The 27853-nt window shown below is 38.1% G+C and overlaps 1 protein-coding gene across 2 annotated transcripts; it reads right to left on the bottom strand.

Annotated features, from left to right (window-relative positions):
- Positions 1–628: 628 nt before the first annotated feature.
- Positions 629–24939, bottom strand: ZNF404 (zinc finger protein 404). Of its 2 annotated transcripts, XM_043598690.1 has the most exons (4): positions 23758–24935; positions 12918–12993; positions 10008–10134; positions 629–3677 (listed from the first exon to the last, which is right to left on the bottom strand). In XM_043598690.1, exons 2-4 carry the CDS (start codon positions 12924–12926, stop codon positions 2155–2157), a joined length of 1659 nt encoding a protein of 552 aa, XP_043454625.1. In that variant the 5' UTR covers positions 12927–12993; positions 23758–24935; the 3' UTR covers positions 629–2154. The 2 variants fall into 2 exon arrangements, with proteins under 2 accessions (XP_043454625.1, XP_043454626.1); XM_043598691.1 differs by lacking the exon at positions 12918–12993 and having other exon boundaries at positions 23758–24939.
- Positions 24940–27853: the final 2914 nt, after the last annotated feature.

The following is a 27853-nucleotide window of genomic DNA, read 5'->3' as shown; positions in this document are numbered from 1 at the left end:
ATCCCAGAAGGAGAGGCAAGGGCAGAAAAAACAAATCTGAATATGGATAAAAGTTTCTGGAATTTGGGGAAAGGCATTAGTGTACAGATTGCAGAGGCTCAGAGAACTCCAAACAGGATTAACATAAAACCATACCTAGACCAGCACAAACAGATGAAAAACAGATAATGAGAAAATCTTGAAAACATGCAAAGAGAAATGACACAGAAGGAAAATAATTCAAATGACTTCTCATCATAATCTATGGAGGCCAGAAGTCAGCGTTACAATATCTTTTTCAAAATACACAATAAAACCCATAAATCTATTTTAAGAAAAATACTCCCGGGGCGCCTGGGTGGCGCAGTCGGTTAAGCGTCCGACTTCAGCCAGGTCACGATCTCGCGGTCCGGGAGTTCGAGCCCCGCGTCAGGCTCTGGGCTGATGGCTCAGAGCCTGGAGCCAGTTTCCGATTCTGTGTCTCCCTCTCTCTCTGCCCCTCCCCCGTTCATGCTCTGTCTCTCTCTGTCCCAAAAATAAATAAACGTTGAAAAAAAAATTAAAAAAAAAAAAAAAGAAAAATACTCCCTTCAAGAACAAAGGCATTCAGTAAAAGAAACTGAAAATCCATCACCAGCAGATGTGCACCCCAAGAAATGCTAAAGTTCTTTAAGGTGAAGGAAAATGATACCACATGGAAATTCAGACCATTGGGAATTGGTAACTGGGAATAATGAAGAGCATGGGGAAAGGTAAATATATGGATAAATATAAAATATGAGGAGTTTTGGGGGGGGTCTTAATTTCTTTAAAATAATAACCAATTTAAATTTCAAGTGGCATGCCAATGTGACTTTCCGTGGATTACTAACTGCAAAGAAAAAATGTACCAGTACAACGGAGAGAAATGGTGATCAATACATGCACCAAGAGACCAAACATAGTTTCACTGGTATGCCAACTGATATTTTATAATATTAAGTACACTATTACCTATGAAGTTGTCTTGTAAAAAATGTGTAATCTGAAACCTAATCAAGCCTCTAGACATAACCTTCAGTTCAAAATAAATACAAAGGAAAGAGGAAAAGTTAAGCCCACCTTGAGAAAAAGGACAAATATGGAATTAACAATATTATGTAGGTTACTTCTTCTGAGTCTTCAAAAAAGGTAAGGAGGTGGAGAGTAAATTCTTGACCAGTTCTTATCAGCCTCAACAAGCCACAGTCATAAAACATATATGAGCTTAGTTTGGTTTTTGACTTTTTAAAAATCCAGCACTTTTAGAAGATGTTCTTTAAACAATCAGAAAAATTTGTAAATGGGCTGAATGTTGTGAAACAATATAGGGTTATTGTTAATGTCTTTTTAGGTAACAGTGGGTTAATGGTCATCTAGAAGATTATCCTTAATTCTAAGAATTGTATGTTGACTTTTTAGAGGTGAAGTGATATCTAAAACATTCACTGAAAAACACAGCAAAATGATATATGTAAAATACATTCAATATGCAATAAGAATGATATATGGTATTTGTGCATCTGTATATATACATGTTCATACATAGAGAAATGTTAGATATTGAATCTAGGTGGAGGGCAAAAAAACATCATTGTAACACTGCTGTACCTTTTATGTAAGTTTGGAAACTTTCAAAAACTTGAGGAAAACTTTTCCAAGTCAACGTATGTCTTTGGCTACCAAATTATTAGTTTTTAATTTATTTCAATTGTAGGGAATGTGGATTGTATGTTATCTGTATTACAGAATTGATTGTAAGAAAAGTTTCTGCAAACTACTTTCTGGTTTTTCAACAGCTAAATTCTCAATATTCAATAAAGGCACAGGGTTTCTTCTTATTAACCTTCCAGGGGTTGAGCTTTGAATAAAAAAAGGGTCTTGTTTAATATATTCTATGGGATTTTGTCCAGAATGAATTATCTGAAAAAAATATGCTTATAGAGTCCTCCTTCCACATGAATTTATATACAGTAATACTAGTGATTATCATTTAAAAACCACAATACTTAGTAAACAAACACTATGTGCCAGATGCCTTTCTAAGCATTTATATTTTTATGTTAAATAACTTAATCTTTACCATAACATCATTAGGTGGTGGAATAGTGACAATGGTAAAGGATGTGCCATGGCTAAAAGGCTTTCTGACTCTCACTACATCAAGAGTTTCTCACCACTATGAAATCTTTGATGTTGGGTAAGTTGATAGCAATGAGTAAAGGCCTTTCCACAGTCCTTACATTTGTGTGGTTTCACACCAGTATGAATTCTCTGATGCTGAGTCAGACGATCACTACGATTAAAGGCCTTACCACATTCTTTACACTCATAGGGTTTTTCACCAGTATGAATTCTCTTATGTTGAGAAAGACCTGAGATAGAACGAAAGGCCTTTTTACATTCTTTACATACATATGGTTTCAAACCAGTATGAACTGTCTGATGATAAATCAGCTGAGAATTAAGTCTAAAGGTTTTTCCACATTCCTTACATTCATATGGTTTCTCCCCTGCATGAATTGACTGATGTGTTTTAAGGTCTCCAACACGACTGAAGGCTTTCCCACATTGTTTACATTCATGTGGTTTCAAATTAGTATGAATTATCTGATGTTGAATAAGGTATGAATGAAGCTTAAATGTCTTCCCACATTCTTTGCATTCATGTGGCTTCTCACCAGTATGAATTCTTTGATGTTGTGTAAGTTGAGAGCCTCTACAGAAGGCCTTCCCGCATTCCTTACAATCATAGAGCTTCTCACTACTATGAATTCTCTTATGTTTAAGAAGGCTTGAGCCCCTACTAAAGGCCTTTCCACAGTCCTTACATTCATGAGGCTTCTCGCCAGTATGACTTCTCTGATGTTCAATAAGTAGATAGCTGCGAACAAAGGCCTTTCCACATTGTTTACATTTATATGGTTTCTCACCAGAATGAATTTTCTTATGTTGATAAAGACTTGAGCGATGACCAAAAGCCTTCCCACATTCCTTGCATATATAGGGTTTCACACCATGATGCATTTTCTGATGTAGGCACATATGTCGGTACAATCTAAAAGTTTCCCCACATTCATTACATTCATAGGGTTTCAAACCGATATGAATTTTCTGATGTTCAGTAACGTGAGAATAACGTCTAAAAGACTTCCCACATTGCTTACATTCATAAGGTTTTACACCAGTATGAATTATCTGATGTTGAATAAGCTGTGAATAAAACCTAAAGGCCTTCTCACATCCATTACATCCATAGGGTTTCAAATCAGTGTGCATTTTTTTATGTCTAATAAAATGCTGGAGAACTATAAAGGCCTTTCCACATTCTTTACATTCATATGGTCTCACACCATTATGGTCTCTCAAATGTTCAGTAAAGTGTGATTTTTTTCTAAAGCCCCTCCTACACTCCTTACATTCATAGGAGTTCTCTCTAGAGTGAATTCTCTGATGTAGAGGAAGAGATATGTGTTTTATAAATGTCACTTGACTAAAACATCCCATGTTGGGTCCCCGTTCTCTCCCAAATTCAATTCTGCACTGTGGGTCATTTCTGAAAATAAACCTCATTAGGTTGAAGGTTTTACTTCTTTTCATTGTCTCCCGATGGTATGAATTTACTTCATAACTGCGTTTTTCTGAAGATAACTTGTTGGTCTCAGTTGTAAAATCAAAGTCTGAAAGAAAATGAGAAAATAAATGCTATTTTCCTGTACTGGGGGTGAGGAGGGGCCTTCTAGAGTAAAAATAGGGATAAATTGAGAAGTATACTCACTGGAAGTAAAAGGGTTATAAAATCCTAAAATCATGTCATTAAAGTTTTAAGAGGCAAGAAGGCCTCAGGAAATTATAAAAGTTCATACGAGACTTTTAAGGTTTGTGAGTAGGCAAAGAGAAAAAGTCAGTAGTTCTCATATTTAGTGTGGGTCAAAATTACAGAGAGAGCTTTTTATATCTAGTGCCTTTTAGAGATCCACTGAGACTGAATCAGATTCTGCAGGAGTAGGTTCTGGTTATCTACATTTCTAACATTATCTATCAGAGGCTCTATGTAATTTTTTCGGTGGGTTGTCTTTATCTTAGCATGAAACCTAAATACACAATCGTGAATAAAAAGGATGTCCTATTTACACAAATTCATTTCAAGCCCTTGGCATATTTGTTCCCTATATACTATCCCAATGCATCTCTTCAGCTACTAAGATGTCCCATGACCTTTCCCATTCCCTGGGGCTCCACCTTTCGGAAATCCTCTCACCTCACTCCTTTAAATTACTATCTTCAGGTGTTGCAGGTTAGAAATCACTTTTTCAGAAAGGCTGCCTCCGCTAACTCCACGTAAATTCATATCCTTTATCCTGTACTCCAACACCTAACTTTTTGTCTTCAGAATACTTTTCTCTATTACATACTTATTTTCTCATTTGTTTTACTACTTAGTTTCTTACTCTAAAACTCAAAAATTCTTGCAACTACTACTGCAAAACAAGTCCTTACTCGTAGAATAAAGTACTGAATTTTAAAAAATAACTTGGATGAAAATAAAGGTAAATAAGGCTGAAAATCAAGGTCACTGGGGAAGACAGCCAAGCAAAATAACCATTTCGTTTCTGAAAATGATGCAACAGTTATCAACTATCTCTCGCTGATCCTAATCTCTCATGCCTTATTATAGTAAAGTATGCTTTCCTCTATCATTTACCTTACAGGTGAGAAAAATGTACATCCGAACTAGCTTAGTCAAAAATATAAATGGAAAGAGGTGAGACCTGATCGTTCTCCACCTGCTTATCCCCTTAAATTGACGTACATTGTTCCATCCTTCCTGTGCCAAGTCATGATTGTTTTTCTGCTTTATCTCAATCAGATAATCAGATGGTGTATTACCTTCATCAGAACTTTAACATTGTTTATCCATCCTACTGATGCTAACTGTGTTCTGTTTCTCTAATGACTTTCCCAAATCCTCCCTTCCATTCCTTTATAGGCAAGGCGAATTGTCCTTGAATTTCACAGAAATGCATTTCAGGAATTGCAATAGTTAATATTATTTTTAAATGCTTATGAACATCTAAGAAATTAAACTTGAGGATGTTGGGGAAAAATAAAGTAACTAAATACCATGGGAACAGACCCTGGGAAACCAAATGCCTGGGACGCTGCAACAAAGAATACGTTGAATGTAGGCTAAAAATGGGCTGTCTGGATGGTGGAGCAGCCTGAAAGACTCTCATGTGCTAAATGGGTCGAGTATGAGGTGAAGCCAAGTGGGATTCTTCTATGAATGAAGTACAATATGTTCACAAAGTTGAAGTAAAGCAAGCAATAGTCTCTGAATCAATGAAAAATGAATAGCAATCTCAAAAAACCAAAACCCTTTCTCTGGATAAATAAAAACCAACAACTACTGTTAGAGAATGATAACATACAAAATGAAACCACAGAACATCTTGAAAAGAATGATAGTAAAAATACAACACATCAGAATCTATGGCCTTCAACTGTATTGCTGCAAACACATGGACCAAAAGGCATACATCTAATGAAAAATTAAAGAACTAAAATGAATAAATTAAATATGAAATCCAAAATTAGGAAAAGACAAAAATTAGAAAAAGAATGATAAAATATATTGAAGGAAAGCAGAAAAGGAAAATCAATAAAAACAAATTTTAAATAAAACTGTACAATTAACACATACGAACAAACCACTAGCCTACCTATTCAAGGAACAAAAGATAGGAGGACAATCCAAACGCAATGACAACAGGCAGTCAGTCATCAATAAAGAAATAGAGAATGTTTAAGAAATCCTTAAAGACAACTATGCAAATAAATTTGAGATGTACATGATGTTTTTTTCTGAAAATATTATTTATAAAAACTGACCCCAGTGAGATTTACTGACTTGGTCCTCACAAATAGAATATGAAAAGGGAACAAAAATAATAACTTTTCAGTGAAGAAAACTGACAGACACCACTTTATACAAGTTTTTAAGGTTAGCACACTGATAAATCATATCGATATCATGTACTCCCGTTATACAATGAGAAGGGGACTTCTCTGGTATTCTTCCCCCAAATCCATAATCTCAGTTTGATCATAAGAAAACAAACAGCCCAAAATTTGGAGGCACTCTACTAAATACCTGACCAAACTGTATCTTCAAAAGTATCAAGGTCAAGAAAGAGAAGGAAAAACTGAGAAACTGTCACATTTGGAGGAAACTAAGGACACGTGATGACTAAAAGTAATGTGGTATCCTGGATTGGATCCTGAAACAGAAAAAAAGACATTAGTGCAAAAACTGGTGAAATCTACATAAAATATTTAGTTTATAGTAATTGTAAAATGTTAATTTGGTAGTTTTCACAAATGTACCATGGTTATGTAAGATGTTATCATCATTATGGGAATGGTATACTAGAACTCTTTGTACCACATTTATAACTCTTCTGTGAATCTAAAATTATTTCAAAATAAAAAGTAAGACAATAACAGAAATAGACCCCAGAAGAGATGGAAAATCTAAACAAACCAATTTCCATAGAAGAAATAATTTTAAACATGTGTATTTATGCCCACAAAAAGGTGATTACAATTAGCTTCCCTGTTGCCCAGGTTTCAGTCTCTGTAAACTATTTTCCACTAATGTGAACTAGGGTGCCTTGGAGAAATAGCTAATTCCTGGTCCAGGGCAGGGAAGATATAAGGTGAGTCTAAAACCTCTTGTATTAAAGTGCAAAGAAGCTCTCAAAGACAGAGGGAATAATTTGTGATTTTGGTCATGTAACATTAAGAGGGATCAAATTTACCCTCCTACCTTAAATAACTAGAAAACCCAACAAAATAGATGAAACAATATCATTCAAATATTGGAAAATAGCACCAGACAGAAATCTCCTGAGAGAAGGGAAACAAATGAAGTATGCCCCACAAGTACCACATCTGACTGCCTAAAGAGAATTTCCAGAACAAAGCACAAGGAGGGGAAACTAAAACAGTGCAGCTATATCCCTGAGTTGAGAAGACAGAGTAGGGAATGAACGGAAAGAAAGAGATGCAGAATTTGCAAGTTGGAGTACTAGAAAGGAGGAAGAGAGATCTCTAGAGATCTGTAGAGGAATCTCCTTGAAGCTGGATGAGTATGAATCTGGACATCTGTGTGAGGAAACAAATAACGAAGAATGTACTACCAGATAGAAGTAGGCAGAACATCCCCTGGAAGTCAGAAAGGGCCTGGGAAATTCCTGTTTCCACCAACCAGAATGGAAAAACCCCATAACACGAGGCATCAAACAGAGTCCACAGAAGGATACGGCCTCAGTGGGGTGGGGGTGAGGGTGGGGCAAATTATCCCTAGACTAAAAGCTATTCTGGACCCACCCTAACAAAACTTAAAAGCAAACCACAAAAGGATCAACAGATTCCAAATTACATAACTGTATCCCAGACCAAAGCCCAAAAATGTGTAAAAGAATATTAGAAATCCAGCATCCCAACACAGTAAACTTCACAATGTCTGGCATCTAATAAAAAATGATCAGGCATGCAAATAGCAGGAAAATATGACCCTTACTAGGAGAAAAATGAATCAAAAGAAACAGACCAAGGAATGATGCAGATAATATAATTAGTAGGCAAGGATACTGAAAAAGCTATTGTAAGTATATCCCATATTTTAAAAAGATGGCTACTCTTCTCATTTTTTAATGTTCTTTTTTCTGTTTCAAGTTTTTATTTAAATGCTAGCTAGTCAACATACAGTGAAATATTACAGGAACAGAAAGTGATGCATCAGTTACCTACAACACCCAGTGCTTATCACAGCCAGTGCCCTCCTTAATACCCATCACCCATTGAGCCCATCCCCCACCTCCCTCCTTCCCTCAACCCTGTTTGTTCTCTGTCGTTAAGAGTCTATTATATGGTTTGTCCCTCTCTCCATAGTTTATTCTTTGTTAGACTCAACATGCAAAAGCATTTATGGGGAATATTTTCCCAAAATTCTTACATGTTCAAACTGTTGCACCTATACTTTAATGACAGATGATTTAGGCCTGAATCTTCTAATTTTGGGGGAGACTCTTGATGACTGATTCAGTTCCTTTAGTGCTTATGAGACTTTTCAGGTTTTTTTCTGCAGTGGAAATTTTTGTAGAGTAAAATTTTCTAATAATTTATTTCATTTGATTTTTCGTTTCTTTTTGGCAGGATGATTTTCAAAATACTGTATTTCACGGCTTCAAGGTTTGTAATGAGGTGGCTTTTTTCCTTACACAGATTTTTTTTTCTTGATTCATGTTGAGAGAGAAGCAAATTGATTTGACTTGCTCTTTTGTGTTTGGCTTTCATTTCATTACTTTCTACTTTCTTTTATTATTTCCTTTCTTCTACTTTCTTTAAGTCTGTTATGCTCTTCTTTTCCTGGCATGTCAAGCGGATGATTCACTTGTTAATTCTCAACAATTCTTCTGGAATCAAAAAAATCCATTCAGAGGGCACTTGGGTGACTCAGTCGGTTGAACGTCTGACTCTCGATTTTGGTTCAGGTCATGATCTCACAGCCGTGAGATTGAGCCCTGCATCAGGCTCTATGATTGGGATTCTCTCTCTCTGCTCCTCCCCTGCTCCCTCTCTCTCTCATATAAGTAAACATTAAAAAGAATTTTTTTTCAAAGATCGTTTGGGAGAAGCAGCTTAAAATCGACACAGATAAGCAATAAGAGCCATGAAGAAGTGGTGAATTGGTCCTGAGGATCCACTACTCTTCCCCTGTAGAAACTCATTGATTCCGAGTGCAGCTAGCAGTAAAGTGATAAAAAAGAGGTAGCTGGCCATTACCCAAACTGAAAACTAGCACTGACCCAGCTCATTCCCTGATTGTATTATAGTGATCAGCCTGCCATCCTGTCAATTAATAGAGGAAAATGTAAATACTCTGGTGGAAGATCCCATCATATGGAAACTGTTCAGTTCTTGTGAACACGAGGTCCAGCATACAATCACAATTCCAGGTGACTTAAAGAGGAATTACCAGATGACGAATAATGAGAGAAAAAAAAGAAAGAGAATCATACCCAAGGATAGTACAAAAAATGAAGGCCTTCAAAATTCCATAATAGCTTTGATTAAAATGTTTAAGAAAACAGATGAGAAAACAGTAATGAAAAGAAAGTAAATAAAAGAATGAAGAATTTCAACAGATAATTAGATGCCATAAAAGACCACCAAATTGAATTTCTAGAACTGAAAAAGACCACATCTGATATGAAAAATCCATATTTAAGAGCAGACTCATCATAGCAGAATATGGGATAAATGAGCTGAAATACACGTCAACAGAAAATAATAGAGAGAAAGGGAAATAAATACATGATAGAACTGTGCGATGCACTCAAAATATCTAACATCACCATAACTGGCATCCCAGGAGAAATAATGGTCAAGCATTTTCCAAAAACTGAACAAAGACTTTCACTTCTCAGTAGAATCTATAAAAGCACTGCAAACCAACTTTTCTCCTGCTGTAAATGCAAAAATAATACTAAGCAGATAATACTCTTGATTCATTCTACACTGTAGAAATTACCATGGTTCTTTTGTAGCAAAGAGAAAACCAGGACCCCATGTTATCTGTTCTCCATGTAGGTGGACCAGCAATTAAAGTGGAATATTTGTAGATATTCTGGACATACACATAATATGAAATTTATTTCCTTTGCATTGGTTATGCAGGAAAAAGTCCAATAATTCAAACCTTTATTGATTTAGAAAAAGAAGGAATTGTAGGATGGGGTGGAGGGAGGTAAATGAAAGACAGAAAAGATTCAGGTGCTGAAGAGAGATGCCCATTTCCACCTAATAAAGGTCAAACTAGGCCTTGGAGAATATGAATATGGAGACATTTATCTGGTTTCTCGCTATAGAACATAAAATACACAGTGGAGAAAGCAGCTATTCCAGACAGCAGATTCTACACCACTTCAGGCAGATGTCCTTACCCAGTGAGACCAAGTTAGTATAATTCTCCAACATCACATCTCTGTACAAATCCCTCTGATCAGAATTGAGGCATTCCCACTCCTCCTGAGAAAAGTCTATGGCGACATCACTGAATGTCAGTGGCACCTGAAATGACAAACCCACGTATTATTTGTAACAGGAAAGAAAAAATGTTCAAGATGGAATGGCTGAATTGCAGTAAGGGGGCAATACAGAAAAACAAGTAAGCGGAGTTACAAGATCATGACACGATCAGACGAAAATAAATAAATTAGCTTCTGAAGTAGAGTGCCAACACAGTCTTGAAGAATCCTGTTGGAGTACAACAAATTTCTTTAAAAATAGAGGAGAACTTTAAATGTATGAAAGTGAATTAAGTAACCAAGACTTTCCCAATTAAATGAAACAGTATATATAAGCACATTACCTACTATGTACCTAAATCAGACACTATTAGTAAATGCACGTTCTGACATTCTTTCTCCTCAGTGTATATGTAAGGAGCATTGTTCACTTTCTTCCCCCAAATGAATTAAAAAATCTATCCCAGCAAAAATGGAGTAACAGGGATTGGATTTACCTTCCCATGTGAAATAACCAAAAACATGGACAAAATGTCTGAGACAATAGTTTTCAAAACAGAAAATATTAGGTAGTGATCATTGAGAGATAAGTAACAAATGCCGTGAACTCTATGATTGCCCTAGCTTACTGCTAGGAGACAGTATTCTACATAATTATTAGAATGGCTAGAATTTAATAGACTGTGTTAGGTGTTGCCAGGGATGTGGAAAGAAATGGAACTCTCAAATACTGATGGTGGGAATGTAAAATGGTACAATCACTTTGAAAAACGGTTTATTTCTTTTTGAAAAAATTGTTTTAATGTTTACTTATTTTTGAGAGAGAGACAGCGCAAGTGGGGGAGGGACATAGAGAGAGGGAGACACAGAATCTGAAGCAGTCAGCACAGAGCTTGACGCGGGGCTTGAACTCATGGACTGCGAGATCATGACCTGAGTCGAAGTCAGACACTTAACTGACTGAGCCACCCAGGTGTCCCAGTTTATTTCTTAAAAAGTTAAACATCCACGTTACCCAGTCATTCCACTCCTGGTGTTCACCCAAGATAAATGAAAGCATATGTCCACACAAAGATTTTGGCATGAAGCATTTTGGCATAGCAGCTTTACTTATAGTAGTCAAAAAGTGGAAAGAACTTAGGGGCACCTGTGTGGCTCAGTCGGTTAAGCCTCCGACTTCAGCTCAGGTCACGATCTCACGGTTTGTGGGCTCAGGCCCCGCATCGGGCTCTGGGCTGACAGCTCAGAGCCTGGAGACTGCTTTGGATTCTGTGTCTCCCACTCTCTCTGCTCCTCCCCTGCTCACGCTCTGTCTCTCTCTCTCAAATTAAAATAATTTTTTTTTAAGTGGAAAGAACTCAAATATCCATCAACAGAAGAATGGATGGAAAATTTTGGTATATCCTGAGACGAGAATACTAATCAGTAATTAAATGGAATATACTACTGGAATGGAATATATACTGGAATAAGATATGCAACAATATGGATGAATCTCAACATAAATATGCTGAATGAAATAAGCTAATGAAAGAGCACATGATGTATGATTACATTTATATAAAATTCTAGAAAAATGCAAACTAACCTATAGTGACAGAAAGGAAGACAGCAGTTGCCTGGGCACAAAGGGCAAGGTTGGGAGCAGGTAAGGAGGGGGCGATTATAAAGGGACATGAGAAAAATTTTTATTATCTTGATAATGGTAAGAGTTTCACAGGTATATACATAGGTCAAAACTCATTAAATTCCACACTTTAAACATGAGCAATTTATTGTAAATTAAATTTCAATAAAGCTACTCTAAAGAGACAAAATACACTCAATTATATGTCAGTTATACTTCAAAAAGCTGATAAAGTTTCTATCTTCGGAAATAGTTTCTATAAAATTAAGTAATTTTATCAAGATGTAATATATGTCAGGTTGTGTATCATAAGCATCTCCTTTATTTTCACAAGTTAAAGTTTTCATTTAGTCCCTCTTAAAGACATCAGATACAATTTTTCTTAAAGTCTTAAGGTGTTATTAATGTTACTAAAATAATATTAAATGTAAAGTATTATGCTATTATGATATTTAGGGTGGACCCAAATCGTAAGCTTTTCCCCACTGTTCAGTATCATCTAGGACATGTAGTTCTAGATGATCTTCCTTTCTACAATCCCTTACTGAATTCCTGTTCCTGAGTTAGAACACACTAATATAGGATGATCAGACCAACACTGATTGACTCAAGACCAGCTATTTATCTTCCAATACAAAATGGACCTTACTACCGTATTCAGTTCTCAGTGATTCCTTAGCCAGGGCCCTGATGTCTGTCTGTCTGTCTGTCTGTCTGTCTCTCGGCACCAATACCATTTCTACCCAAACTGAAAAGCTTTTCAAAGCTGAGGTTTCATCTCACACCTGGCCCTGAGAACATTCCTAACCCAATTCTCCCTTACCTCCCTGGAAAACTATGGAGAAAGTGTACCCTCCTGTGATCAAATAGGACCATCACTTCTATCTCATGAAACCACAAACCTGATAAGGGAAGCTCAAATACTTCCTTCCAGGTACTGTACTCTTTCACTCCTTTAACAATTCTCTCGAGAGAAGACTGAACACATAGAAGATAAATGAATTATTTGATGAATAACTGAAATCAGTTCTAAAAAAAAAAAAAGGGAGCAAATGAGGAGGACATCATCCTTCTCTGTAAGGGGAGAAACCATGAAATAGGGTCAGAGATACAACTTTCCTAGATAGGGGGATTGGGGATAAAGAATGAAAGTTTTATATGAGCTAAAAATCATAGTATTTCAGGATAGAGACACCTACCTGGGCCATGGTTTTCAAACCACCTGTCTTCCTCAGGTTTCCTCTACTAGGGAAGCTGAGTTCAGAGAAGCCAGAGCTGAGAGAGGAAAAAGAGGCCTTGAGACCTTGTGTATCTCGGAACTCCAAAAATTATTTAAGGTAGGAGAACCTTTCTTTTTTCTTCTTTATTTCTGCTTCCCACTGTTCTTTCCCACTCTCCACCCTCCCAAACACATTAACACACATCAGCGGATATGAGAAGTCCAGAGAAACCCAAGCCCTTCCCCATACCTACAGATACAAGCCACACAAGAGTGGATACAGAACAGGGGCACTCTTGCACCAAAGCTCGATTCGGACACCCACAGTGCCTTATTTTTCATTCTTACCAAGCCAACTGAACCCTGCCTGGGTTGTTCAGTGATTCTGAATAGATCCTCCCCCATCCAGGCCTATGTTCCAGGGTAAAGACCAAGTCATACAACACAATCTGCAACAACCTTTATCCTTCATGGGCCTGGACATAAAATCTTTTGCACCAAAGACAGAAAACAGTAGAGACAAACCTGGAAACCTTGACCACTGTAAAACTGCCTGCCCATGTGAAGTCTTTCCCCTAAGCCAAAACTTTGACTTCTAAGATCCTCTGGGTTGACCAACCTGGATTTCCCTATCAGGATCTACTTTGCTGGCACGAGTCCTTGCCTGTGCCCGCAGCTCCCGACCCACCCAGTACCCACAAGAGAGGAGTGAATTCCTGCTTACTGAAACCACACAGCAACATACAGATTTTTGCAACCTTACATGATAGGTAGTGTGTACACATTAACATTTAATTAAAGCCTTTTTCCCTATATCACGAACAATAAGTAGAAGTGATATGTTTTGAATTTAATTTCTATAATTATAGGGCCAACTTTTCCCCCCAACTATTGCCTTTGAAACCCAGATTTTTTGTTCCCTTGTGTGAAACCTAAGAATAGGTAATTAAAACTTCACCTATCAAAAGATTTACTAAACAGATGTTTTTTAAGCAATAAGGTACTAACATTTACAGGTATTCAATTGTTGGATTTCAAAGGTTGATGATGTACCACATACAGTAAGGTTGTGGGGAAAAGAACATTTTTTTTTAATTAGAGAGAGAGCGAGAGCGAGAGAGAGAACACGCAAGCACAGGAGAGGAACAGAGGAAGAGAGAGAGAATCCCAAGCAGGGATTCTCTGTTCAGTGAGGAGCCTGATATAGCACTCAATCCCATGACAGTGGGATCATAACCTGAGCCGAAATCAAGAGTCAGATGCTCAACAGCCACCCAGGTGCCCTAAGAGCATTCTTATGGTGTCCTGTGGACTTCTGAAAACCTAGTGCAGTTGAGACATGTAAGTAGAATTTTCCATAAGAATTTAGCCATGAAAGGCCATTTGTGAGTTTCCATCCAAAGGAAATAACTGTAAAATGTGCCTAGAGATGTATAAAGGAATATTATAGATACTAGTTAAAAGGAAAAACTGGAGAGAAATCTAAAGGTACTAAATCTAAAGGTACTTAGATAGATGGTCAATTAAATAAATTATAGTGCGTTCATGCAATGGAAAATGAAGCAGACTTTGAAAATGACTGTACAGACCATTGGTTCTCAACAGGGGAACATTTAGCAATGTCTGAAGACATATTTGGTTGTCGAAATATGGAAAGGGCTGCTATTGTTTCTAGTGAGTAGAGAACCAGAGGTGCTGTGAAACATCCTGTAATGTACAGGAAAGCCCCCTCCTCCCCACAACAAAGAATTATCTAGCTGAAAATATCAACAGCATTAAGACTGAGAAACCCTTGGGGCACCTGGATGGCTCAGTCGGTTAAGCGTCCGACTTAGGCTCAGGTCATGATCTTGGGGTCCGTGAGTTCAAGCCCTGCGTCGGGCTCTGTGCTGACAGCTTAGAGCCTGGAGCCTGTTTTAGATTCTGTGTCTCCCTCTCTCTCTGTCCCTCCCCTGCTCATGCTCTGTCCCCCTCTGTCTCAAAAATAAATAAATGGTAAAAAAAAAATTTTTTTTAATGAGAAACCCTTAAGTAAACTCATTGAAGGAAGATAACCTAATCCAGAGTCTGTATATTATCCACAATGCCAGCATACAATAAAAATTATTAAACATGCAAAGAAACAGGAGAAGGCTACTGATAATCAACAGAAAAAAATCTCAGTATAAACAGATCCAGAGATTATCTACATAGTGAAGCTAATAGACAAGGACTTAAAAACATTATATTAAGATGCTCAAAAAAAATAAAGAAAAATATGGGCAAAATGGGATGCAAAATGGGTTCAATTGGTAGATCACATGACTACTGATATCAGGGTTGTGAATTCAAGCTCCATGTTGAGTGTAGAGCTTACTTAAAAAAAGTGGGGGAGGGGGGTTCACCTGGCTGGCTCAGTCAGACTGCAAAATGAAGCATACCAATAGAGCTTTAGAATCTTAAGAGATTCACATGAACATTTTATAAGAATAGAATACTGAAAATTAAGAATGTATTGAATTGTCAATGTAAAGTCAAATTAACAATAATCTTATGCAGAGAGAAAAAAGGAAAGAACAGAGCAGAACGTAAGAGAAATACAAGAGATAGTCAAGACATGAGATTGAACACCTAAAAAAAATAAGACAGGAAATTTACTTGAAGAAGCAATGGACAAAAACATCACAAATCTCGTGAAATGCTTCGATGTATGAATCAAAAAAACTCATCAAACCTAACCAGATAAAATGCGCAAATCCATACCTAGGCACAGCATGGCCAAACAACTGAAAAACAAAGTTTAAAAACATTATCTTAATAGTATGTTGTTAAAGGATATCAGTTATAAGAACACAACAAGAGAAAGAGTTCATTTCTCAACAGAAATTATAGTAGCCTAAGAATGGAATCAGATCTTTAAAGTGTTGAAAGAAAAATATGACAACTGTGAATTTTATACCTGAAGAAAATATTGTTCAGAAATGAAAGTGAGGGGCGCCTAGGTGGATCAGTCAATTAAGCATCTAACTCTTGATTCTGGCTCAGATCATGATCTCATGGTTCGCGGGATGGAGCCCTGCATGGGGCTCTTCGCTCACAGCGTGGAGCCTGCTTGGGATTTTTCTCTCTCCCTCTCTTCTGCCCCTTCCCCCCTTGCTTGCTCTCTCTCTCTCAAAATAAATAGATAAACAGTTACAAAAGAAATGAAAGTGAAAGAGACCTTTTCTAACAAAAGCTTAGAGAATTTCTTATTAACAGACCCACAATACAAGAAATACTAAAGGACAGCAATCAGGCTAAAGGCAAGTAATCCCGGATGGAAGTGTGGATGTACAAAAAGTTAGGGCAGTATATATATGAATAATATGACTAAACAAATGGACTGTTTTACTTTTTTTTTTTTTTAATTTTTTTTTTCAACGTTTATTTATTTTTGGGACAGAGAGAGACAGAGCATGAACGGGGGAGGGGCAGAGAGAGGGAGACACAGAATCGGAAACAGGTTCCAGGCTCTGAGCCATCAGCCCAGAGCCTGATGCGGGGCTCGAACCCACGGACCGCGAGATCGTGACCTGGCTGAAGTCGGACGCTTAACCGACTGCGCCACCCAGGCGCCCCACAAATGGACTGTTTTAAAGCAACAAAAATAATAACACTTGTGGGGCTTGTAATGAAGAATAAATGACAGTAACACCATAAATGGAGGTAAACTTAAAATGGTCTCACATTATTTGGTAGGTAGCAAAAGCCCTAATCTAAAGGAGACTATATTAAAGATGCAGTCAAAAATATCTCAGTTAAAGAATTATAGAATTATACAAAGAATTAAAGAATTATACAAAGATGTACAACCAGAAAAACCTAACAGAGAGATAAAATGAAATAATAAAAAATACTTGATTAATTGAAAATAAGACAGGAAATGAGAATGAGTAGGACAAACAAAATATATCCCAAGATTACAGACTTAAATCAAACTCTATCAGTAATTATAGTGAAATATAAATGTACTAAACATTGCATTTAAAAGCTAAGATTGTCAGATTAGATTGAAAAGAACAACAGGATCAATTATGCTGCTTATAAGAGATACATTTGAAACATAAAGACACAGACATATTAAAGATAAAAGAGTGGAAAAATGTATTAGACATTAATTAGAAGAATGCTGATGTTAGTATATTAATAACAGATACAATAGGCTTCAATGCAAGCAGCATTATAAGTGACATGTTGTACAATTCAACAAGAACAAAATGGGAGTCTTACATTTCTTATGTACCTAATAACACAGCTTTAAAATATATAAAGCGAGGGGCGCCTGGGTGGCTCAGTTGGTAAGTGTTCAACTCTTCGTTTCAGCTCAGGTCATGATCTCACAGTTTGTGAGTTCGAGCCCCACATTGGGCTCTGTGCTGACAGTGCAGAGCCTGCCTGTGGTTCTCTCTCTCCCTCTCTCTCTGCCCCTCCCTTGCTCGCTCACTCTCTCAAAATAAATAAATAAACTTAAAAGATTAAAATAAATAAATAAAATATGTATAGGAAAGCCAACAGAATTAAAGGATAGTTTAAGATTTTAATACCCTTTCAAAAGTTTGAGATTTTAATACCCTCCATTGGTAACCAATGACAGGAAGAGAAAAAAAATAAACAAGCCATAAAACTTTGAACAGGAGTAATCAAATTGACCTAATTGAACATTGTACTCCCAAACTATAGACTATATACACATTCTTTTCAAATGCTCACAGTGTATTTATCAGAATATTCTGAGCCATAAAACAAGCATCTATAAATTTCAAATGATTAATATCAAAAAAGAATGCATATATTCTGAAGCCTCTGGAATTAACTTAGAACTTAAAAACAGGTATTTCTCAAATGTTTCCAAATGTAAAAAGTTCACTTCTAAATAAACACAGGTCAAAAAACAAATCATAATGGAAACCAGACCTGAATGATCCTGAGAGTATGATATAACACAACTTGTCAGATGCAACCAAACCAATACTTACAAAGATATTTTTTACCTTAAAAAATTTTTTTTAATGTTTATTTATTTTTAAGAGAGAGAGAGAGAGAGAGAGAGACAGAGCGTGAATGGGGGAGGGGCAGGGAGAGGGAGACACAGAATCCAAAGCAGGCTCCAGGCTCTGGGTTGTCAGCATAGAGCCTGATGCGAGGTTTCGAACCCACGAACCATGAGATCGTGACCTAAGTGAGCTGAGGTTAGACATTTAACTGACTGAGCCACCCAGATGCCCAACATTTTTTACCTATAGTTTTTTTTTAATAAATGCTGCAGATAAATGCCATTCATTGTTTAATCTCCATCATAGTTGTTAGATGTACTACAGATATATTGACAAAGCAAGTAAATTAGTAGTGAAATTACGATGGAAACCCTGTGTCAAATTATGTCAATGCTAATAAATCTGGAATTTATTTTCTCCCAGTGGACAGAGTGACCATTTGTAATAATTGTCCACTTAGGTTATTCTTTCTTTACACTCTTTGACCCCCTTCAGCTAAACATAAATGTATGTATTATCAAAGTATAAAGGTTAAAAATCAATGATCTACCTTTGGAAGCTAGAAAAGCAAATTTAGAAACCAGTGACATAAAAAACCCACATATACAACAGAGAAAAATGAATAAAGCCAAAAACTATTTCATTGAAGAGATAATATTGATAAGCCTCTAGCTATACTGGTCTAGAATATAAATGCCAATATCAGGAATATGAAAGGAGGTATCACTACATATATTATAGACATTAAATTGATGACAGAATTTCATGAACAACTTTATGCCAATAAACTTGAAAATGTAGATGACATTTTAAAATTCCTTGATGGGGCGCCTGGGTGGCTAAGTCGGTTAAGCGGCCGACTTCAGCTCAGGTCACGATCTCGTGGTCCGTGAGTTTGAGCCCCACGTCGGGCTCTGGGCTGATGGCTCAGAGCCTGGAGCCTGCTTCCGATTCTGTGTTTCCCTCTCTCTCTGCCCCTCCCCTGTTCATGCTCTGTCTCTCTCTGTCTCAAAAATAATAATAATAATAATAATAATAAAATTCCTTGAAATAAATTTAACTGAACTGATAAAAGAAATGGAAATTCTGAATATTGTTGTATTTACTAAAGAAAGAAAATCTTTGGGGCACCTGGCTGGCTCAGTCAGTCAAGCGTCCGACTTTGGCTCAGGTCATGATCTCACTGGGTTCATGAGTTTGAGCCCCATGTTGGGCTCTGTACTGACAGCTCAGAGCCTGGAGCCTGCTTCAGATTCTGTGTCTCCCTCTCTCTCTGTCCCTCCCCAGAAAGAGTCTCTCTCTCTCTCTCTCTCTCTCTCTCTCTCTCTCAGAAATAAACAAACATTAAAAAAAAAAAGAAATAAAACCTTTATTAAGGAACTTCCCATAAAATGTCAGGCCCAGAGGCTTCAGTGGCAAATTCTCCCAAACACCGAAGGAATTAAAAATACTAGTAAAACTCAGTATCTTCTAGAAAACAGAAAAAAAAATGGACCATATCATGAGGCATAACTGTAGTATCAAAACCTGACAGGGATATTAATCACAAGAAATGAAAATTACAGCATATCTCTCTCATGAACATAGATGGAAGCATATTAAACCAAATATTAGGAAGCATAGTAAACCAAATAGTACCAGTGATAATAGATGATGAGAAGGATTTAATGTAGAAATACAAAGGTCATTTAATTTTCAAAAAATCAATGTAACCTTCCAAACTTAAAAAATAAAGGAGGAAGCCATTCATACATTTTGTCAGATGGAGAATCTTTGATAATATTCAACCACAGTTCATGATAAAAATTCTCGGCAAACTAGGAAAAGAAGGGAACTTCTTTAATTTGATAAAGGGAATCTACAGAATAAAACCACAGCTACCATTATATGAGAGGTGAAATATGGGTCGCTGGCCTTCTGAGTTCAGAAACAAGGTAAGGTTGTCCATTCTTACCAGTTCCATTAAATTTTATACTACAAGACCTATCCAGTACCGTAAAGAAAAAAAAAGTGAAATGAAAGGTAAGATTGGAAAAAAAAAAAGTAAAGCCATCTTTGTTTGCAGATAACATGGTTTTGAACACTGAAAAAAAAATTCAGTTCTACAAACTATTAGGATAAATGAATTCATTAGCAAGATTGTTGAATAAAAGGTCAAAGTATAAAACAATTAATTGTATTAAAGCAAAGTTACTGGAAAATGAAATTTCAAAATCCCAAAAGTTTATGAAAAAAACGAAAAAATACAACACTTTGGAAAAACCTAACAAAAGAGGTACAAGACTTTTAGACTGAAAACAACAAAACATTAAGAAATTAACAATTAAACAAATGGAAACATATTCTATGTTCAAGAATTGGAAGACTCAATTTTAACTTTTAGTTCTCTCTAAATTGATCTAATGATTCAATGCAACTCCAACAATATCAGCAGGATATTTTTTTAAAGAAAATTAACAGCCAATTTGACAAGTTATATTAAAAAAAAAAGACAGAAAATTAACAAACTTGTTCTACATTTATATGGAAATGCAAAGAACCCAGAATAGTCCAGGCAATTCTGAAGAACAAAGTTGTCAAAACCACATTACTAGATATCAAGACATGACAGAAAGCTACTGTAATTAAAACAGTGATAGTGACACAGGATTGGCAAACAGACCAATAGAACAGATTCCAGATGGGGCGCCTGGGTGGCGCAGTGGGTTAAGCATCCAACTTTGGCCAGGTCACGATCTCGCGGTCCGTGAGTTCGAGCCTCGCGTCAGGCTCTGGGCTGATGGCTCAGAGCCTGGAGCCTGTTTCCGATTCTGTGTCTCCCTCTCTCTCTGCCCCTCCCCCGTTCATGCTCTGTCTCTCTCTGTCCCAAAAACAAATAAATAAATAAATAAAAAGTTGCAAAAAAAAAAAAAAAAACCAGATTCCAGACAGAGACTTGCACATATATAGTCACATTTTTCAAAAAAGTCTGATTGCAATATAAATCAGAAAGGATAGTCTTTTTCAACAAATGGTGCCTGAGCAATTGAGTGTCTGTGTGCAAAAAAATGATTTTGACCCTGATTCTACTACATAGAGATATAAATTCAAGATGGATCATATGCCTAAGTTTGAAAACGGAAACAATGACCCTTCTGAAAGAATAAGAAAATATCTTCAAGATTATGGATGTGCAAAATTTTCCCCCGTTTTTAGTTTAATTTCTATTTTTACTTATTTTAGACTTAGCGAAAAGTTCCAATAGTACAGAGAGTTCTTTTTCCCCCTCACCCCAATGTTAACATCTTACATAGGACAGTAATCAAAACCAGGAGATTAACAGTGGGACAATACTAGAGATGGCACATCTTATTCAAATATCACCGGTTTTTCACACTAATGTCCTTTTCTTTTCCAGGATCCTATACGTGATCCCACATTGCATTTAGCTACTATTTGTCCTTAGTCTCTTCCAATCTCCATGGTCTCCTCACGGTAATAGTTTTCAACTGCTGCCATAACAAACCACCACAAGTTTAGCTTACAACAACACATATTTATCATCTCACAATTTCTGTGGACCCAGAGTTTGCACACAGTTTAGCAGGATGCTCTCCTTAGGCTGATCTCATAAATTGCAAACAAGGTGTTGGCTGGGCTGTGTTCTCATTCAGAGGTTCGCCTGGGGAAGAACCCACTTCAGAGTTCATTCGGATTGTTGGCAGAATTCATTTCTTTGCAGCTATACGACTGAGGGCCCCAGCGTTTTGCTGGCTGTCACCTGGTGGACACCCTCAGGTCCTAGAGGCCACCTGCGTTTCTGGCAATATGGGCTTCTCCCGCATGGCCGCTTACTACATCAAGCCCTCAAGGAGAGTCTAGCTCTAGTCTGCTATAACGGAGTCTTCCACGACATGATATAACCACAACAGTGACATACCATTACTTTGACCATAATGTAACTTTATCACAGGAGTGACATCCCCTCACATTTGCTATTTTCTCTTGGTTGAAAGCAAGTCAGACGCTCAGCTTGTATTCCAGGGGTGGGGATTATACAATGGCACAGACACCAGCAGGCAGGAATCGAGCGGTCACCATAGAGTCTGTCTACCGCACCTATCTTCATGACCTTGCCATCTTGGGGGGAATACCAATTATTTGGTCAAATGTCCCCCCACTTGGTTTTTCTAATATTTTCATGATTGGAGTGAGGTCACGTATTTTTGGCAGTACCACAATGATGTTGTGTCCTTCTCTTCACACCGTAAGAAAGGGCCCATGATGCCAATGCCTTATTACTGGTGAGGTTAACCTTGAACACTTGATTAGACTGCTTTCTGCTGGGTCTCCCCACTGTAAAGTTACTATCTTTCCCTTTGTAGTCAATAGGCAGCGTGGGAAATATTTTGACACTACAAATCCTTTCTCTCCTCAAATTTTCACCCACTAGTGTCAGCATCTATCAGTTGATTGTGTCTGAAACAACTATTTCTGTGGTGTTTGCCTAATTGGCATTTTCTATCTCCCTCTTCCCTTCTATACTCAACACCTGGAATTCTACCATAAGGAAGAGCTGTCCCTTCTTCCCCAGGAAAAGATGTTTTAAACAGAACAAAGATGCAATAACCGTAAAGAAAGACTGGTTAAAATTAAGAACTTCTCTTCATTATAAGATATCATTAATAAAGTGAGTAAGAAGCTCTAGGCTAATGAAAGATATTATTTCTTTTTCTGTCTCTGTACACACACACACACACACACACACACACACACACAGGCATACATATGCTTACATACACACACAAAGGACTTGTATTCAATATGTATATAATTCCTACAAATCAACAGGAAAATGGCAAAAAACAGACCAAAAAATGGACAAAAGATTTGAGTACTTAGTAAGAGTATATCAAAATGGACAGTATCATATGAAAAGATATTACATAACCACTTATCAGAAAATGCTAATTAAAATCACAATGAGATACTACTGTGCACCTATCAGAATGGACTAAAATGAAAACGATTAACAATATCAAGTGACGGCCAGTTTGAAAAGTAACTATACGTTGCAGTGGAGAGTAAATGAAGTCAATCACTTCCGCCCATAAGTACATACCCAGGAAAACCGAGAACAGATGTCCACATGAAGCCTTGTACAAGAGTGTTCATAGAAGGTTTATTCCTAACAGTCAAATGCGGAAAACAACCCGTTGTCACAAGAATGGATAAACAAAGGGTGGTAAGGTGACACAAGGGAGTTGGCATAATGTGATCATATTGTGACAGGGCTGCTAGAGACAGAATGGTGTCTCTTCCTGTGAACTCCTAAAGCAGATCACCTGAATTTCTCCTAATGGCCTCTCACATAGTCTATCTTATTCCTACTTTGATTTCATTTCCTTACTGGATAACAAGTAATTTGAGGATAGCAACTATATCTTTTTGTCATTGTATTCCAACGAGTACAAGCATATGGATATATTGTAAATATCTGATATTTGACTCAAATTTCAAAACTAGAAATTTATCCTTAGGGAATGACTGTAAAAGGACATAAAGATCTATGCATAATGATGTTCACTATAGACTAATTTCGTTGGTAATCAAAAATTAGAAACATAATAGCTAAAGGTAGGCAACAGATTAAATTATGGGGAGAAGGGCTTGGGGGTCCTGAGAAGGACGATCCACCTGCATGACCTCACACACAATTCACAGATAATGTCACTGTTAGGCAGGACATTTCAGAAGAAGGAAAAGAAAGGGTCTCATAACTTTACAATTAAAGTGCATTTTATGAATAATGAGGGTATACAAACTCACCTGAACTTTAACTTTTAGATGTGTAACAAAAATTCTTTTTGCTCTCAGTATCTTTTTTTTTTTTTATTAAGAGACTGGCAGCACTGGGAAAAGAGAAAGCAATCATGAGACATCAGGATTTTCTTGGATAGCACAGTAACTTCTAACACCAGTCCCACACACACAACCAGACTGGGAGTAGAAAGGCAGTGTTGACCTTCCCAGTATGTGAGAGGCCAGGATCACTGACGTCTCGGGTGGAATCTATCTCCAATTCACAGCATGTTCCTGGGGCCGGAGTTCTGGAAATGCTGTGGTTAGGAAACATGTAGGTGACCTCTAGGAGCTTCCAGGGGGGATCCTACTCCTACTCCTGGGACCTCATCAGGTCTTGCCAAAAGCCTGCCTTGGGGCCACATCGAGCTTCCAAAAAAAAAAAAAAAAAAAAATCTCATCTCAAGATCAAATCTGTGTGACCTTGCTGTAATTCTCCATTCTTCCATTCTAAGGCCCCGAATCTGGCTTCCCTCTTTTATCTGCGGCCGTCCCCAAGTGGCTGTGAGGACACAGGGCGGAGGATCCGCGGAGCCTAGAGCCGTGCGTTCCAATGACAACCCACACGGCCACACAACCGTCGGTCACCCATAAGCCATGAAGTTAAATAAGCACAAATCAAGTATCTGTCACTGACATGCAAACGCAGACGACGTCACGGAGACACGCTGTCACACACACACACACACACACACACACACACACACACACACACACACACGCATCTCAGGGGCACACAAATCTCTGCTGCTCGCGCAGACACAGGCCTGAGACTCCTGGCTCTACACGCCCTGTCATCTCCCGGATTGTTTTCTTCTGGAGAGCCTCTCATCCCCTCCGCGGGTTGCGTCCCGCTCTGGTCAGAGTGCGGAAGCCTCCGCTGATTTTTATCTTTGGATAGGTCTTACTCACCACGTAGGGACCACAGCTGTTTGGACACCGGAAAAGGTCTCAGGGGTCGAGGGGGATGCGAGCCCGGTGGCTTCTGGGAAATGCAGTCCAGCGGGAGCAGCCAGGCAGCAGGGAGCGGGCGGTGCCGGCGCCTGTGCTCAGAGTGCGCGGGCGCAGGCGTGCGCCTGCGCGCGGCGGAAGAGAAGCGGACCCGTGGAGGGCGGTGATCTCAGGTGGTCCCGCATGGGTGGAGAAGGCGAGTGGGATGTAAGTCCTGGCTGTAGGACGCGGAGCAAGGGCATGCGGACTCCGGGGCCTCGACCCTGCAGGCGGGAAGTGGAGGTAGCAGGCTCCTGGGTACCATAGTTCCTTAGGTGCGAGCTCTGTGAGGGGGCCTGGACTTTCGTCCTTCGCGCCCCAAGGGTGGCACCTGCGCCTGCAGTAGAGCCAGGACCACCGCGGGTGTTAAGTATGCGTTTGTTTTAAAGAAACAATGCCTCGGTGTGTGTAGGTGTGTTTGGGTTTTCATTCTCCGTGACACTGGAACCCACTGTGCGTCTGTACTCTGTGTGTGTGTGTGTGTGTGTGTGTGCGCGCGCGCGCGCTTGTGTTTTTGTGTGTGATTCAGACCTTGTTACTTTGGATGCAAAAGTGGTTTGTTTTTCAGATTTTAAGGCTGTATAAAATTTATTAAGCCCTGTTCTTCCTTACGCCTACATCTCCGTCCCAAAATTCCTCGTGCCCAGTAAGTTGTCTTTCTATTAACGTCGACTCTGACTGACTTCTGTCCAAGAGGTGTCCTAGCAGGGCCAACTCATCCATGAGGCAAGGTGGCAAAATGCCTAGGGCCCACAATACTTTTGGAGGCCCACCAAAAAAAAATTCTTTTAAAATCAGAATTAAAAATGAACGTTTAGGTCAAAGCGGCCCTATTTCTTTCCATTTTTAAATACAATACTAAATACTTAAGTATGCATCTCCTATAGGGTATAGCTCCTATAGTGGCTGTAACTGTCCATTGTGAGTTGGGTTCTCTCAGACTCACTAAGTCATAACATTGTAGATGAAAGTGGTACATCTGGAATCAAGTATGATCAGGACCAGAGTGCACAAGCAAGCTACCTCAGTGTGTAACCCTGCTTCCATTTCATTCACCATGGTTGCATCAGCACCTCTCCCTCAGCTCATGTGTGTACATGGCTTCCTGGGGGATCATTTATGACCAGCAGATAGAGGAGGAGAAATCCTGAGTTTGATTTCATGTATGTGTTCATTCAATATGCAAGCCAGGAATAGATGGGCAGGATACCATCACCCCATTCAGGAGTGGCCCTGAAGAACAGTGACAAATGAAAATTCTCCCTGTGGAGTAGGAAATTTATCAGTCTATCTGGTGACCCACTTCGTGTGAAAGGATAAGTGACCTAAAGTTAGAACGTATATAAACTCATGTGCAGCGGTACACGGATTGTCAATTGGTAAGATATTTGAGAAGAACAGTATTAGAAGACCAAGGAAAAGGAGGTCTGAGGAAGAGGGTTGTGGAGAGACATGGTAGTAGGCATGAAGTGTATGTAAACAACCTTGTATTTCATGTTAGTACCCACCAGAGGGCATGTGTGAGCGACACCAGATCAGGTAGACAAAATGTTGCGGTCAGTTAATATCAGTTAGTCTTGTCATGTTTTACTAATTGTGGCACTATGGTGGCAGGGATAGAAGCTACCTCTGGGCCAAACAACATGGGCTTTCATTTACCAAAAATGATGTAACTATTAATACCACCATATATTCAACTTGCTAGCAACAGAGACAAATTCGGAATCCCAGATATGACATAGTCCCTCAAGGAGACCAATCAACCATTTGGTGGCAAAGCAGAACTGCTTCCACACTGGACAGGAATTAACACATATTCTGATTATGGGTTTACCTTTCCTGTCCACAAAGTCTTCAGCTAGCCCTAGCATATGAAGGCTTACAGAGCTTTTGACTGTTGTCATGGATCCCAATAACATTCCATCCAACCAGGAACCTACTTTTCTCTAAAGGAGATGCAGGAGTGGACTCATGACCGTATGTTCCACGGTATTATATATTATACCAACCAAAAACTGCCAACCGGATAAAGCATCAAAAGGCCCTTTGAAGACACAGCTAACATGCCAGGTTGGAGGCCATACTTTGCAAGGCTGGAATGCCATCCTCTAGGATACAGTAATCCTTTGAATAAAAATTAAGTGAAAAATATAAATTTATAAATCCCAGAAGTTCCATGAACTCTAAGAAGGATGAATAACAAAGAAAACTACAGGGAGGCACAACATAATAAAACTGTCTTAAAGCAAATATAAAGAGAGATTTGTGAAAGAAGGTGTATAAATGACAAAAATGATTGCCGACTTGTCATTAAAAAATTGAAAGACTGAAGACGATTGAACAACATACTTACAGGGCTGAAAGAAAAGAAAGAGTAACCCCAAATTATTCAGTAAAAAATCCTTCAATAACGAGAGCCAAATGAAGATATTTTTAGATTAAAAAGAGAGTTTATCATCATCAAAAGACCTTAACTACAAAGAATGCTAAAGGAATTTCTGCAGGCCGAAGGGAAAGATATCAAATGAAAACATTTTTAGGAAGAAAAGAAGTATGCACAAAACAGTAAATGTGTGGGTTATCTTTTTTTTCCCCAGTGCCTTTAAAACACATGACTGTTTAAACAAAACTATAACATTTTGTTGTGTAATTTAAAACATATGTAAATGTAACATATTTAATAAGTTCAATATAAAGTATAAAAATAAATGGAACAATTCAGGTGCAGCTAAGATAAAGTCCACTACAGCCTATATTCCCCATGGATTACAATCAAACTCTGAGAAAAATACAAAGAGCAACTACCTGAGGGCTTTGAAAAGCAAATAATAGCAGGAAGATTAAGGAGGGAAGTCAAAACTTCAAGATTGATTAGTGTGGCATGGTGAATCCATTTATTATTATTATTATTATTATTATTATTATTATTATTATTATTACTATTACTATTCCCCCCTTTTATCTCCTGGCTTTAAACTAATGGTTGGCCAAATTGGGAAACACCTGAGAACAGAGAGGTAAAAATTCTGAGAGAAGCTTATCTTCTGACCCAAGCACTAGAAAAGAGGGCCCC

This window comes from Prionailurus bengalensis, chromosome E2, assembly GCF_016509475.1.
Source record: "Prionailurus bengalensis isolate Pbe53 chromosome E2, Fcat_Pben_1.1_paternal_pri, whole genome shotgun sequence".
NCBI lineage: Eukaryota > Metazoa > Chordata > Mammalia > Carnivora > Felidae > Prionailurus > Prionailurus bengalensis.
The sequence above is the reverse complement of the archived record's forward strand: the minus strand, read 5'-3'. Positions and strand labels throughout refer to the sequence as shown.